Source organism: Hyaena hyaena, unplaced genomic scaffold (genome assembly GCF_003009895.1).
Source record: "Hyaena hyaena isolate Hyena2069 unplaced genomic scaffold, ASM300989v1 scaffold_200, whole genome shotgun sequence".
NCBI lineage: Eukaryota > Metazoa > Chordata > Mammalia > Carnivora > Hyaenidae > Hyaena > Hyaena hyaena.
The window spans coordinates 1,166,470-1,182,343 of record NW_024080834.1 but is presented as its reverse complement, the minus strand read 5'-3'; the positions used below and the strand labels follow the sequence as shown (position 1 = coordinate 1,182,343).

At 38.2% G+C, this 15,874-nt stretch overlaps 1 protein-coding gene across 2 annotated transcripts in view; it reads left to right on the top strand.

Annotated features, from left to right (window-relative positions):
* Positions 1–15,874, top strand: part of SERPINI1 (serpin family I member 1) — a 70,688-nt gene that overhangs the window by 33,307 nt on the left and 21,507 nt on the right. For both annotated transcript variants that reach the window (XM_039241941.1, XM_039241940.1), the window contains exons 2-5: positions 9,662–9,928; positions 10,938–11,168; positions 13,567–13,761; positions 15,468–15,672. In XM_039241941.1, coding sequence (XP_039097872.1) covers positions 9,679–9,928; positions 10,938–11,168; positions 13,567–13,761; positions 15,468–15,672 — 881 coding nt within the window. In that variant the 5' untranslated portion in view covers positions 9,662–9,678. The remainder of the gene's footprint in view (positions 1–9,661; positions 9,929–10,937; positions 11,169–13,566; positions 13,762–15,467; positions 15,673–15,874) is intronic.

Below are 15,874 nucleotides of genomic sequence, written 5' to 3'. Positions count from 1 at the left end.
ACTGTAAGGATTTTTAAAATTAGTAAAATGATAATTATTTTTAAAAGGTTATAATCTTGACTCTCAAGCAAATATAAAGTGAACAAATATCAAAGATTTTCTTTAGCTCATTAACTAATGAGAGAATCAGTAAGCTATTACAACCAATTCATTAGAGAATCCAAAACGCAAATGAATATATAAACTAATGAGGAACACTAAAATACATTTGCATAATAGATGCAAAACTAGTCAATATCCACAGGGCGATAATCAATTGCATTCAATCATACATGTATACTAAGCATTTTTTATAGACAAGAATTATTTGCATCACTATCAATCATCTTTATCTTAGAGAGCTGTAACATTGTTCAAAGAAGATGAAGGGCTCCAAACTCATAGTCAGATACCCTGGAAGGGTATGGTCTAGATAATTAATAGTTTTTCACTGAAAACATCCAGTTATCATATTGGTCCATTTTCAAGTCTTTCATAAGTTTTTCTGGTAAATTACATATCTGTAACTTATTCTCTCCATAGTTCTGCCCTGTAGATTTCACCTGGCCATTTTCTCCTGTTTCAGAGATGCCTGATAAGCTTTCCTTTTTGCTTGTTCAATAGAACAGGAAAAAACATAAAGACATGATTTTTTTGGCAAAATGTAAGAGAGTATGGAAAGAACCACAGTGGGCTAGACAGCTGGGAGGAGAAGCAAAAGAAAGATGGAAGATCATAATTTCATAGGTGTTGTGATTACAGAATTAAACTTCCTGCCTTCCTTTATTTCCTTGGTTCTGATCTCTTGGTTTCAAAATACATCTCAATTTAATAGCATCTTTTTTGGGGGAGAGAGAAGGTACAGTTCTTTAAGGAGAAAAATGTACACTTCTTTTTTTTTTAAATAGCACAATGGAGTATATTTATTTATACCCTGGCATATTATACCCTTAATAAGTGAGATTTTAAGTCGGAGCCTTCTTTTCATTATTCTGAATCACTTCTGGTCATCGTTTATGAGGCGCATGACATGATACTCTTTATAATGCACTTTCTGATCAAAACTTTTAGCACCTTTGTGATTGAAAATATAATCTTAAGGCATTTCAAAGAACACTGGTGTGTTCTCTCCGTTTCCATTTGATTATTTGACTAGTCTACCCCCATACCCCTCCACACATTTATACAGCTAATTTAAAAGTTATCAGGGAGCTATTGACAGCCTAACACCTGCGCAACAGTCCTCCACAAAGCATGCATGTGTCATTCACCTTCCCTGCCATTGAAAATACTATGATTTATATTGAGAGATTTGGCACATTCTTCTGCCTCTAATCGTGCTGCTTGGCATCCAACAGATAGTTCTTTTGTATATGTCCTAAGGACAAGAGATATATCTACTTGCACAAATTCATTTAATTACGTGGGTCTTAGATTCCTGAATCCTTTCTAAGACATTTTGGCTGCTGTTTCACAAGAAAATCAGTTGGTTCATTTCTCAAGTGGTAAATGCTTGCATCACTTGTAGTAAATCTACATCCTCCCCTCTGTTCACTGCCTCTGTGGCTCCTTTTCTTTTTAGCCTTGCCGTATAGTACAGTGCTATTGAGGATAATTCTAGATCTAAGTTTAAGCAAAAACTCAACTGTGGGAGCAGCACCAATGAAAACAAGTCGACTGAGAAAACAAGGATAAAAAAGTAGCCGAAAGTTTACACTTATTCAGGCAATGACACTTAGGCAGGAAATGACCACAGTGGCTCAGCTTCACATCTGAGGACTGGCTGGTTTCTCCTTGGACGTTGATTATAAGATTTCTTCTAATTTCAGAAGAGTTAAAATTGGGGGTGGAGAGGAACATTACACATGTTACAGTTGAGGAAATTTGCTAAATTATAGGTTGCTAAAATACAGATTGTTTCACAAGGTAATGACTCCTTTTTTGTGTGTGACAAATCCTTTGACAAATTTTCCAGCTTCATTGCTGTGGATCTAGGTCAACCCTTTCTCTTAATGAATTAGAGAACAATTCCAAATTTCCATTCCAAATTTCACCAAGTGAACTAGTACTAACCAAACTTAGAGCAATGGTTTCCAAATACCCAGTGCCAAACCGGTGGGGGGGGGGGGGGGGGGAGAGATGCAGCGGGGAGGAAAAAAAGAAAAAGTAGTGAAACCATAAATTCAAACATACCCACTTTGAAGAACTGTCTCCTTTTCATGATGAAATATTTATTTTTGTATGTGACTAATATGTTCATTCTTTTCTGTGATTGTAAGAGACATTTTTACAAAACTTTTTTGCCCCCATCCCAGTATAATATAACTACACGTGGGAGCCGGTGGCTCAGGTGGTTAAGCATCCCATTCTGGATTTCTGCTTAGGTCATGATCTCATGGTTATGGGATCATTACCCACACATCCAGCTCCAACACTGAGCATGAAGCCTGCTTGGGATTCTCTCTTTCCCTCTCTCTCTCTGCCCCTCCCCTGCTCTTCTGTGCTCACTCTGTCTTTCAAAATAAATAAATAAAAACATTAAAAAATAACTACATACAAAAATATGAAAATTAATAGGCCAGAGTGCTTCCAGATAGTATTCTTTGCTTCAGGTATTTTTTCCTTAGTTCTTTTCTTTTTATTTTGGAGAAAGAGAAGAGAGAGACAGAGTGTGAGTGGGGGAGGGGCAGAGAGAGAGGAAGACACAGAATCAAGAGCAGTCTCCAGGCTCTAAGCTACCAGCACAGAGCCAACGTGGGGCTCAAACCCGCAAACTATGAGATCATGATCTGACCCAAAGTCAGACAATTAACCAACTGAGCCACCCAGACACCCCTTCCTTAGTTATTTTCTATGGCTGTTTTTTGTTGGAGAAATGATCTTCCTCAGCAATTCTTTTCACCATCACAAGAATACTTTCGTTTTTTCTCAGTTCACAACTATGAAAGTACTTTTTTAAATTTCAGATAATTGGGTTATCCAAAAAAGGCAACAAGTTGCATTTATGAATAATCCATCTTTCTATAAATACCATTAACTACTAAAGACTTTTTAAAGTCTTTCTTACTGTGCTAGTTTTTAGCTCTGTGATCACTCATCCCTCAATTATAAGATTTAACCCTGACCCATTTGAACGTAGTATTTTCTCAAGCAAAATACACACATGCACACGCCCAACCTATCCGGCCACTGGTAACATAAAGGAGAGATGCAAAAGTTAATGGTAATTTATTCATAGCTCAACTACTTCTGCCTTTTCTAGCAACAGCACAATCTACTACTATTCCGGTACTGCAGCCCTTTGTTTTTTATGTAAAGCCATTTTATTCAGTAGCTTGAAAATAATGAATCTATGAAGTAATACTCCTTGTAAGAGTAATTCATTTTAGAATGTGTTGATTATTATGATTAATGGTGGGCCCCCCACATTTTGTAGACTAACGTTAATACAGTAACATGTGCATAGCACCTTTTGTGATGTTTCAAGGTGGTGCACTTGTTTGTTAATGCATCCCATGTCCAGCAATTGCATTATGCCAGCATTGGTGACAGTGCCACTTTGTCAGTCTGGAAAGACCATCTCAGACTCAATAAGGAAACACTTTATCAAAGGGAATAAAAAATGGAAATGAGCTACTACCTGTGGACTAAGATTAAATTAGCTTTGAGAATTCAGAAGCAGCAGCTACTCTTACTTTTCCTTCTAATGCAGCATTTGTGAGCCTTTACACCTCAAGCTTTATTAGTTCAACAAATATTTGATACCTACTATGTGTATTGCCTTACGTGCCTATCCTGATTCTTTTAAGATATACAAAGATGAATGCACTTCCATCTGTGCTTTCAAAAAGCCCAGGAAAAGAGATGGCTTGTGTACGGAATTGTCTGTAGAAGGAAGCAGTGGTATGTGCTATTGGAGAGGTAGAGATAAAATGTGCCAACATTTCAGAGGAGGGGAAATTGCTGTTGTCACTGAAGAACCAGGAAGGTATTCATGAAGGAAATGGAAGTAGAGCAGAGCCTTCAGGAGTGGTTAGGATTTGAACATATGGAACCAAGTTGAAGTAGTTCCAGAAAGAGAAGTACACAAGCCAGCAACAGGAGAGAGAAATTCTGGGATATGTATTGCAAAAGGGAACCTGGCAAGAATTGCAAGATCCCTGCAGGGGAACAGTGGGTAGAAACACGTTGGATCACAGTACAGTGAGACTAAAGATTATGGGCTTTACTCTAATGGGCATGAGGAAAATTGTGAGGTTTTGTAAATATAAAATACCTGCTCATAATGGTGCATCAAAACGATTCGTCTGGAGGCTATGCATACGTTGGATTAAAGAGGGCAGTAACCTGGACTTCAGAGAGTGGCTGAAAATCATTGGTGGAGTCGTTGAGAATGCATTAAGAGGAACTGCCACTACGTCCATAGGAATGGTCATGGAATAATGGATAGAAGTGTCAGGAATGCAGTATGGAATAAGTGTTGACAGCTCATTGAACATAAGGGAATGGGAGACGGAAAGGAGTCAAAGACTTTGATGTTGAAAGAAAGAAACAAAGAGGGGTGCTGGGTGGCTCAGTTGGTTAAGTGGTCATGTTCTCAGGGTCTGTGGGTTCGAGTCCTATATCGGGCTCTGTACTGACTATTGGGAGCCTGGAGACTGCTTCAGATTCTGTGTCTCCCTCTCTGTATCTCTGCCCCTCCCCCGTTCGTGCTCTAGCTCTCTCTCAAAAATAAGTAAACATTTTTAAAAAAAAAAGGAAGGAAGGAAGGAGGGAAAGAGGTAAGGAAGAAAGGAAGAAAGAAAAAGAAGAATGGCTTTGATTGAACAAGACAGTCCTGTTTGAGCCACCTTGAATTTGAAGGGCCAGCAAGAGTCAAAGACTGAGACTATCCCAAGATAATTTGCAATGCACATCAGAAATTAAGATAAAAATAAATCCAGGCCTAGACTTTTACTTATTTGGGAATATATGAATAGGGATAACAGTTGAAATATCTCTGTTTAGAGAGAAGTTCACCAGCAGACAGGAGAACATTACACAGAAGAGAAGTGGGCCAGGAATAGATCCATGGAGAATACTCCCTACTGGGAAGGTAGAAGAAGGGAAGAAAATCTTCCCTTCTCTCCAGGGGGGAAAAAAATTCCTCAGAAGGATTAGTTCAGAGGCACCAGAGGTAAAGGGGCCAGAGACCGGGGGGGGGGGGGGGGGGGGGGGGGGGGGGGGGGGGGGGGGGGGGGGGGGGGGGGGGGGGGGGTAAGTAGGATCAGAAAGACTGGACCAGTCTAGCAGAAGTCATTTTTTCTTGCACATTGGAGATTTTGCCTTTAAAAGAAGGAAAGATCACTGAACTATAGATAAAATGTGTGTTTCCAGAACAGAGTGCTTTAAATCTTTACTAAAGAGTTTCTTGATTTAAGTCGCATGTAAATCAGTGGCTGCAGCTCACTGCCCTGGGAAGAGCCCTCTCACAGACATATGGCTGTTCTCTCTAGGACACCTCCAGAAGCCTAAAGATATATTAGGGTTTTTGACATCTCTTTCCACCATAAGGATGCACTATGGAGCTGAGGTCCGCCATACACTGCTTTCTGCATCTGGTCCATCTGTTGTATATACCAGGGGTTCCTGAGGCCAGTGAGTATCCTGGCCAGTGAAAGTAATGTTCTGTTATCCACAGGCATGCATTTTCTGAAGAGGTTATTTACCCTTCTCCGGATTCTTAAAAGAATCTCTTTTCTTAAAAAGGTAAGAACCATAACTGAATACATGCTTTTGTACAATGATGTGAGTTCCCTGAAGACAAGATCCTGTGCTTATAAATTTTGGTAACTTCATGGTTCCTCTTTCAATCTTGGCTGAATGGATGGCTAATTGCACTATGTTAGATGAGCCAGCAGCAATGATAAAATACTCATTTTGGCTCCAAAGCCTCTTCCTTGACTTAGCAAATATACAAACCTAGGAAATATATTCTAATGATAATGTTATTTATTAGTATAACTTGTAGCTTAAAATGAGTGTTTCCAACACACACCATCTCATTTATTTCCTCAGTAACAGTGTGGAGTAGGGATTGGCATCTTAATTTCAGGAAAGAGGAAGCTAAGACTGAAAGAAGGCATGTGATTTGCCAAAGGTCATACATCATGTGTTAGCTTATTTATCTCATGGTACATTCACTTGGGAATAAAAATGCTTATGAGTATAACAGACTTGGCCCTTGTTTTCTGGAATGCGTGTTGGTTGGCAATGGGTTGGTTTTTGTTTTATATGAATGAAAAATTTTTATTAACCTAAAACTTGATAGCCATGTTAAATGCAAATAGCTGCGTTATTGAATGACAGATACTACTACCATATAGTGACTTATCCTGTTGTTTTAATACTAGATAACATTAAATGAGAGTAACGAGACCGAGGTTTGGGTCTTTGCAGGGTATGTCAGGCAGTGGCATAGTGTTAAGATTAAGAGCACAGGGCTTTGAGTCTGACTTCTATGTCCAAGTTCTACTAAACAGTAATATATCCTAAGTATTAAATACCGTATATGTCTTAAGGTCTCTTTCAACTGAGAAAGGTACCTGCTAAATTTCCATCCAAATCTAGAGATTGAGAAGGCTCCCCTATTCTACTTCCACCTTTTCTTGGAGTCCCCTACAGTACAGAAGGAAGAGAGGATGCCACAGCAGCCCCCGCATTGATGGCCCAAGTCCGTAGGCGAGCAGGGGAGCGGTGTTCTCTGCCCCTAGCTCCAGTCTCTGCACCACAGGCACCCCGGACGCTGTTCTGCAACACTGCACTTGATCTCCCATGGGCAGCTGTCCTGTCTCCTACAACATGGGTTGTGAGAGTCCATTACATACAGGCTGAGCCTTACCTTCTAAGCAAAGGAGAATGATCTAAACCTTCACCCAAAAGTGGAGGGGTGGTGGCAGGGCTTGGGATTTCTCAGACAAAAAACTGATACCTAAAACTGAGCCCTGAAATGCGGAGGACTTACAAACTAAGTAGGCAGTTCTCTGAAGTTAGAATTAAAACACTACTGGGGACCTGTTAAGCAGGTTAAGCATCCTACTTCAGCTCAGGTCATGATCTCATGGTTCGTGAGTTTGAGCCCCATGTCGGACTCTTTGCTGACAGCTCAGAGCCTGGAGCCCATTTCAGATTCTGTGTCTCCCTCTCTCTCTGCCCTCCCCTATTTGCACTCTGTCTCTGTCTCTCTCTCTCTCAAAAATAAACAAACATTAAAAATATATATAAAAAAAAAACAAGTACAGGAGTGATGAGGTCGTTGTGACTTAGAAGCCTGGCAGAAGCACAGTGCTCTTAAGTGAATGTGTTTGCATCTGTTAACTGAGTAAAGGGCACCGTTAATGCTCCATGCTAATTGAAATACAATTTTCCAAATGTGTTTGCTCTGTATCACTTTACATGTTGTTTTAGTGATTTTTTTTTTTTTTTAAAGATCATGAACAAGTAAGCTACTTAATTGTCTGAGTAGGCAGTTCAGGTTTCAGATGCCTGCAATGACAAAGCAGGAGAATACAAGGAAAGAGGAAATTCTGTTCCCAGTGTGTGCTGGCCAGTGTGTGCTGTTTGTGGGGAAACAGGGCTGCTGGAACACTGGTGTGCCAAGGGGCAGAAATATCATCTAGACATGTCTGGGCACTGACACTTTCTCTTCTAGAGAGAACACGGTTCAAGAACCACATACGCCTGATATTTAGAAATACTCGTTCAAATAGAAGCATCAGGTTCTTGGTATAAGCTGAAATGGTAATGTCAACCTGAGTATAAAAGGACAGTACTGTAGAAGGCTCTTTTGCCCCAAGATCGTCACTGGCAGCAGCTGCCTCCCACAGAGCCAATGTATAAAGGAAAAGTGCACAAGGATGTGCTGACCTTGCTTTTTCTCTGGGTTACCACTTCCTGTGGGCTTTGCAGCCTGGGCTGAATAAACTGGGGCCCATGGCAGGTGTGTGTCTGATCTTTTCCCACCAGTTGGCAACCCAGCTGCGTGGTGCGTTAATTTTATAAATTATAGTAAATGGATAAAGCAATATTTTCAAATGCCTGACTGCACTAATTCATCTTAAACCCTGTAAATATCTTTTGGTTTGCATTATTTTTTTCCTGGACCTATGTAGTTTAGCGTAAGCTAGAGTAAATCTTTCTTCCTTCCTTCCTTCCTTCCTTCCTTCCTTCCTTCCTTCCTTCCTTCCTTCCTCCCTCCCTCCCTCCCTCCCTTCCTCCCTTCCTCCCTCTCTCTCTTTCTAATAATAAAGTGATTTTATTTGTTGGCATTATCTTCAGTGATCAGGAACGTCATCTTATGACTGGGCTAAACTTGTCCTATAGATGGAATGTTAATTCTCCAGAGATTTTAGATGCTCTACACTCACAACACACACACACACACACACACACACACACAGCAAAACACACATATGCTTATATGTTTTACAGTTTAATAATTAAAGTAATGAGCTTTCCATTCAATTTAAAAATGATAACTACGAATCCTTTTTTAAAAATAATTTATTGACAACTTGGCTAACATACTGTATGTAAAGTGTGCTCTTGGTTTTTGGGGTAGATTTCTGTGGTTCATCGCTTACATACAATACCCAGTACTCATCCCTGCAAGTACCCTCCTCAATGCCCATCACCCATTTTCCCCTTCTCCCACCCCTCCTCAACCACCCTCAGTTTGTTCTCTGTATTTAAAGGTCTCTTATAATTTGCCTCCCTCCCCCTCTGTAACTATTTTTTCCTCTTTTCTTCCCCTATGGACTTCTGTTAAGTTCTCAAGATCCACATATGAGTGAAAACATATGATATCTGTCATTCTCTGACTGACTTATTTCACTTAGCATAATATCTTCCAGTTCTATCCACGTTGCTGCAAATGGCATGATTTCATTCTTTCTCATTGCCAAGTAGTATTCCATTGTATTATATAAACCACATCTTCTTTATCCATTAATCAGTTGATGGACATTTAGGCTCTTTCCATGATTTGGCTATTGTTGAAAGTGCTGCTGTAAACATTGGGTAAATGTATGAGTACATCATCAGCACTCCTGTATCCCTTGGGTAAATTGCTAGTAGTGCTATTGCTGGGTCATTGATTCGTTCTATTTTTAATTTTTTGAGGAACCTCCACACTTTTTACCAGAGCGATTGCACCAGTTTGCATTCCCACCAACAGTGGAAGAGGGTTCCCATTTCTCTACATCCTCGCCAGCATCTGTAGTTTCCTGAGGTGTTCATTTTAGCCATAGAGTAAACTGTTTCAAAATCATGACCAAAATATATATGGTGAAGATATGAAACACTGATAAATCAAACTCACCAAACATGATCTGTAATAACTCATTATATACAGATCTGTATACACTCTTAACCCCATGAAGGTGGGGGCCAGGAAATATCTTGTTCTTGTAAATATCCTCAAAATTTAGCAATATTATTTGTTCATTTGACTATCAATTGCCTTTTTAAAAATAGTATTTTCCAGCATATCCTTTAAGGGGGATTTTGTTAGGAGATATTAACACTGTGTACGTTTAAAAACTTGGTTTGCTTTATAACTTTCCAAGAAATCATTCTTTTTTTTACCTTTCACTCCATTTCTCAGAGATAATTATTGATTAATACATAAATTATTGTTTTTCAGGCTTGAACTCTCCCATCATGGCTTTCCTTGGACTCTTGTCTTTGCTGGTTCTGCAAAGTTTGGCTTTAGGGGCCACTTTCCCTGATGAAACCATTGCGGAGTTGTCAGTGAATATGTATAACCATCTTCGAGCCACTGGGGAAGATGAAAATATTCTTTTCTCTCCATTGAGTGTTACCTTTGCCATGGGAATGATGGAACTTGGGGCCCAAGGGTCTACCCTGAAAGAAATCCGTCATTCAATGGGATATGATAGCCTGAAAGATGGTGAGTGTGCTTAGGTTTAATTTTTCAAGGTGGTTTGACTTTAACTGCCACAGGCTGCAGTGTTTACATGATGTGACAAAGTGATGTCACTGAGATGGTATGCCTTGGAAAACCATTAGGAAACCCAAGAAAGGTATTAATTCCTGGCTCCAACTTTAGCTGAGTTAATCTAAGGAAATTGTATATTTTATTAGTGTTATTTCAATAAGCCACACTGTGATAAATAAAAGCAAGCATAATTCTTACTGAGTTTCCAGTCCACAGGGAAAGGTGTGTATTAATCAATTATCACCTAAATAAGTGAAAATTTATACCTATGAGAATTCCTATAAAGAAAAGCAACATCATTCTCTAAGAAGATCAGAAATTTTTGCTTAAAATCAATTGCATCTTCATTTTAAAGAAGCATCAGAGAATTTGTTGAAATGTTTTATTGTTTTGAAAATGTTGGGAAAATTGGGGAAAGTTTTTAGCCAAAAGATGGTTTGAAATCACTTTGACAGGGTGTATGGTTTTTATTTTAATGTTCTTAATATACACGAGAACTGATTGATCAAAAAGTTGAGAACTCCATAATTTCTAATAGATTTTTCTAGTTATGCAAAAAAAAAATCTAGTGAAAGTAACATTTCAAGAACTATTTTAACTTTTAAATTAAGTAATTAAACTTAATCCTTATTCCTGATAATTATAAAATGAAGACCAATTTAATGAAAATAACCTAAGTACTTTGAAAGGAAATAACCAAAAAAAATCTCTAGATTCTACCACGGTATCAATTAAAATGACAACTAATACTAGTTGATAATACTGAAAGCTCATTTGAAAATCTGGAAGTAGCACAAATATCAGAGCCTCCTAATCATGTCCATGTAGGGAATAAGTTAGTGCTCTTCCCTTGGGCTCCAATTCCATCAATCTCCCTTGCTGTGTTTTACTGCTTCTCCACTCCCTGTGATGGTTCACTGTGTTTGTTCCACTAATGAACTTACCCTTTGTCATTTTGCAGGTGACGAATTTTCTTTCTTGAAGGATTTTTCTAACATGGTAACTGCTAAAAAGAGCCAGTATGTGATGAAGATTGCCAATTCCCTCTTTGTGCAAAATGGATTTCATGTCAATGAGGAATTTTTGCAAATGCTGAAAAAGTACTTTAATGCAGAAGTAAATCATGTGGACTTCAGTCAAAATATAGCCGTGGCCAACCATATCAATAAGTGGGTGGAGAATAACACAAATAGTATGTCACTTGGTTCCTTTCCTTCTCTAATAGCTTAGTTGTACCCCTCTTTCACTTCTGAAATTACTTGCCCCCTCACTCCATTTGAATTTTTGAAAGTGAGATAGCATTTAGTTGAGTATCTGGTAATTATTTTGTATAGATTACAGCCCTTTTAGAAACATTGTGTATAAGAATTTATGAAAGAACTTAAATCTTTTGGCATGTAAAGAATTTGGGCACTATTGATCAATCAGTCTGAAATCTGTGCTCTCCAATGATGGGTTTCCTCTGTAGGGTAATCTTTACTGCTGTATGGAACTTTGCTTCACCTTATGTATTTAAGAAGTTAGATATCAGTTAATATGGCGGTTGGTGACTCTCTCAACAATATATTTAAAATAGAATATAAGAGAGAGTTAAGAATCAGAGTTTGGCTTTTAAATGACAGAACTATAGGATTTCTTTTTAAAAGAGCAGCCAATTTTCAGCCCAAATAAATGGAGAATTTAAAGAGATACATTTATTTTAAAATGTGTTTCTAATCTTGGAGCATCTGAATGGCTCACCTGGAGGAACATGTGAGTCTTGATCTTGGGGTTGTGAATTTGAGCTCCATGTTGGGTATACAGATACTTAGAAAATAATCTTTAAAATAATAAAAAAAATTAATCTACACTTTAAAAATGTATTTCAGCTTTCCAAATGTTTCATAGTTTATCATTTTACTTTCTCATTTTACCATCAAAATTATTGAAATTAGAAATTTAAAATATGAGACCAGGGGTACCTGGGTGACTCAGTCGGTTAAGCGTCCAACTTCGGCTCAGGTCATGATCTCATGGTCTGTGGGTTTGGGCCCTGCATTTGGGCCTCAGCTCAGAGTCTGGAGCCTGCTTCAGATTCTGTGTCTCCCTCTCTCTCTCTCTGCTCCCTCCTCCTCACTCTCTCTCTCTCTGTCTCAAAAATAAACATAAAAAATTAAACTAACTAAATTAAATTAAAAAATGAGACCAAACTGAAAGTAGATTACAGATGTTTATGAGATTAATTCATACTGTCAAAACCCCCCATACAATATCAATCTAATAAATTTTATGTTGGAACAATAAAACACCCTGACCACATGCCCTATGTCCCCCAAAATTCTGAGGCACCTTTGTATGGACCTTAAGAAGTTCTGTGATTAATAAAATGAGAGAATATAAATTTTGGTCCTATCTTTTTCAACTATGACATTAAAATGTAGGATAAAAGAAACAAATTTGTATTTTATTTTTTATTTAAAAAATTTTTTTATGTCTTTATCTTATTTTGAGAGACAGAGAGTGAGTGGGGGAGAGGCAGAGAGAGAGGGAGACACAGAATCTGAAGCAGGCTCCAGGCTCTGAGCTGTCAGCATAGAGCCTGATGCAGGGCTCGAACCCATAGACTGTGAGATCATGACCTGAGCTGAAGTCGGACGCTTAACCAACTGAGCCACCCAGGCACCCCACATGTTTGTATTTTAACATTCAAAGAATAAGTCAAGAATAATAATCTGTTTGGAATAGATTGAATTATTAAAAGCTATTTCCAAACTCTTTTTAGACATTTTTAGCTATCAACAAAAACCCAATGTCTTTGAAAATAGATTTCTAAAAGAATATTTCAAATGATAGATAATAATGCATCACAAGTCAAATTGGTTTTCACTCCTCTGTTTTCACCTAGTTGAATGCAGCTGTTATATTTGGTAGAAAGATATCACTTATGGGGGAAATTTTTGAATTGGATGACATTTTAATCATATATGATGTTTTAGAATAAACTCTGAAATGGTTATTGAGTGTTTAGTCTATGTTAGGAGTTTCACATGCGTTGCTGCAACTAGAAAGTGGTAAAGCCTGAGATTCTGTTGTATGTGGTTCTGTAGTTTTTTCAAGTGTCAAGATCCTACCAGTGTTATTTTAGGTGGTGTGAGTGTTTTGGATACCTTTAATCTGTAAGTGTGTGTGTGTGTGTGTGTTGTGCCCATGTGTGCACGGGTGCGTAACATGTTCCTTGAAAGCTAGATACTTCCTTCTCATTTTAATGTTTATGTATTTGTTTTGAGAGAGAGAGGGAGGGAGTAGGGGAAGGGCAGAGAGAGAGAAAGAGAAAGAGTCCTGGGTTCTGCTGGCAGTGAAGATTCTGATGCAGGGCTCAAACTCATGTACCATGAGATTATCACCTGAGCAGAAATCAAGAGTCAGATGCTTAACTGACTGAGCCACCCAGGCATCCCGAATGCAAGATACTTTCAATTTGTATTGTAAACTTGGTAATGGTATACAGTTTTTCTGGATTACTCTATTAGATGGTAGTTCGGTAATCTTTTGATCCCCTTTCACCTTCAAATTTAATATGAATTTTCATCTCCCCACTTTGTCCTGCACAGATCTGCTGAAAGATTTGGTATCCCCAAGGGATTTTGATGCTGGCACTCATTTGGCACTTATCAATGCTGTCTATTTCAAGGGGAACTGGAAGTCACAATTTAGACCTGAAAATACGAGGACCTTTTCCTTCACTAAAGATGATGAAAGTGAAGTCCAAATTCCAATGATGTATCAACAAGGAGAATTTTATTATGGTAAGATCTTTTAGTTTTTATTTTTCTTGTCTTGCTGTATATTAACACATTTTTAAGAAAGAACATGAAATATTTATTACTCAACTGTAAATCTTATTTGGACTACAATTCAATTTCCTTGGCTCCATTTTCAAAGGCCTCTAATTAGATCCTGAGTGAATATTATATGCACTGACAGTTTTCCAATATGTTTCTTTAACTTATAAAGTCGATTACACCTACAGAGTGGCTTTATTCATATGCAAAAACCTGACCTGTGTAAGAACCTTCTGAGTTGCTCCAAAAAGCCCTTGGCTTTGGGGTGGTTGTCAGTGACTCATATGTTCTACTTTGCTCTTGCTTTGGATTCCTCACCACTTTTTGAATTATAAGCATTTCTTTAAAATTTTGCTTTCAGACTTATGTATGTATAGTCAGACATAATTTTTCATTTATCGTTTCATTTATTGTGAGCCTATGATTTGTGATACAACTCAATATCCTTGGCATTATTTTTGAAGATATTTCATTGGACTTTTCAGAAGGTTAGGGTGTTAATCCTTCTTACATGCTGCATTGAACTCTTATCATTTGTTGTTGTAGCAGAAATGAAATTGTAAGCAAAGTACATATTGGAACTAATAGTTTATACTATTTAAAAGTATGATGTAAAATTAAAAGATTATAATCACAGTTAATCAAGTGAACAGTCAAAATAAGAAAGGAAAATGCCCATTTTTTTGAGAACCACAATGTTTAACGGGATGTCTAAAGGACCTAGATCAGTTATAGGAAAACATTCATAACAAAAGCATTACAATTTCTTTTTGAAAATGAGGAAGATTTTAAGGCAGTAGCAGGTCCATTTGTTTTAAGGACTTCTTTCTTTATTTCTTTATTTTACGGAAGCCTGGTGAATTTAGCTAAGTTATTAGAACACAAAGCCAATTACCTAATTAACCTAATTACCTAATTTGGAGGTCTTAATCACCACAAATACACTAGATAACTACTGTGGAATGTAATAGATTTCATTTGGACTCTGCTACTCTGGCCTCAAGACTTTCAGCTGTGGTGATAAGAATTCCATGTGGCCAATTTCCCCTTTCTTTGAAATCAGGTGGATTGCATCTCACTTGGATCCTGGTCTTCATTTTTCTGACCAGAACTTATTGTTGTTTCTAAAAATATCCCTTAAATATATATTCATTTGAAGTACTTCATTTAAAAATAAAAAGTAAGTCTAGAGCACATATCATGACAAATGTGATATAATTCTCGGAATTCTAAAATAAAATCATTTCTTCAGGGCTATAGAGTCACCTGGCACTTGGAGAGCCCGGGTGGCTCAGTCAGTTAAGCGTCCGACTTCGGCTCAGGTCATGGGCTCATGGTTTGTGGGTTTGAGCCTTGCGTCGGGCTCTGTGCTGACAGCTCAGAGCCTGGAGCCTGTCTTCGGATTCTGTGTCTCTCTCTCTCTGACCCTCCCCTGCTCATGCTCGTTCTCTCTTTCTCTCTCTCTCTCAAAAATAAAATTTAAAAAAATTTTAATTAAAAATAAAAAATGTTTAAAAAAAGAATTTTAGGGCTTATTGTTTTTTAAACTCTCTTCTCAGGTGCCTGTATTTCTTATATTCTATATGGTATTTTGTAAGAAAGTTACCCCAAATTAAACCTTTTGTTTGAACTTGGATACAAGCCTTGTATCACCTTTCTGTGCTTTTTAGGAGAATTTAGTGATGGTTCCAATGAAGCTGGTGGTATCTACCAAGTCCTTGAAATACCATATGAGGGAGAGGAGATCAGTATGATGCTGGTGTTGTCCAGACAGGAAGTTCCGCTGGCCACTCTGGAGCCATTGGTCAAAGCACAACTGATTGAAGAATGGGCAAACTCTGTGAAGAAGCAGAAAGTGGAAGTGTACTTGCCTAGGTGAGAAGCTCTTGTTTGATCCTCTCTGATACAGCTCAGAGGGAGATACCACCATGGAGGCTCTGATTGGGAAAAACCCACGCCACTGCTTTTGAATTTTAAGTCTTAGCTACTCTCTTCCATGCGCCCCCCACCCCCACCCCTTCCCTCTTCCTCCTCTTCCCCTCCTCACCTCCACTTCCTTTGTTCTTTAAAGTATTCT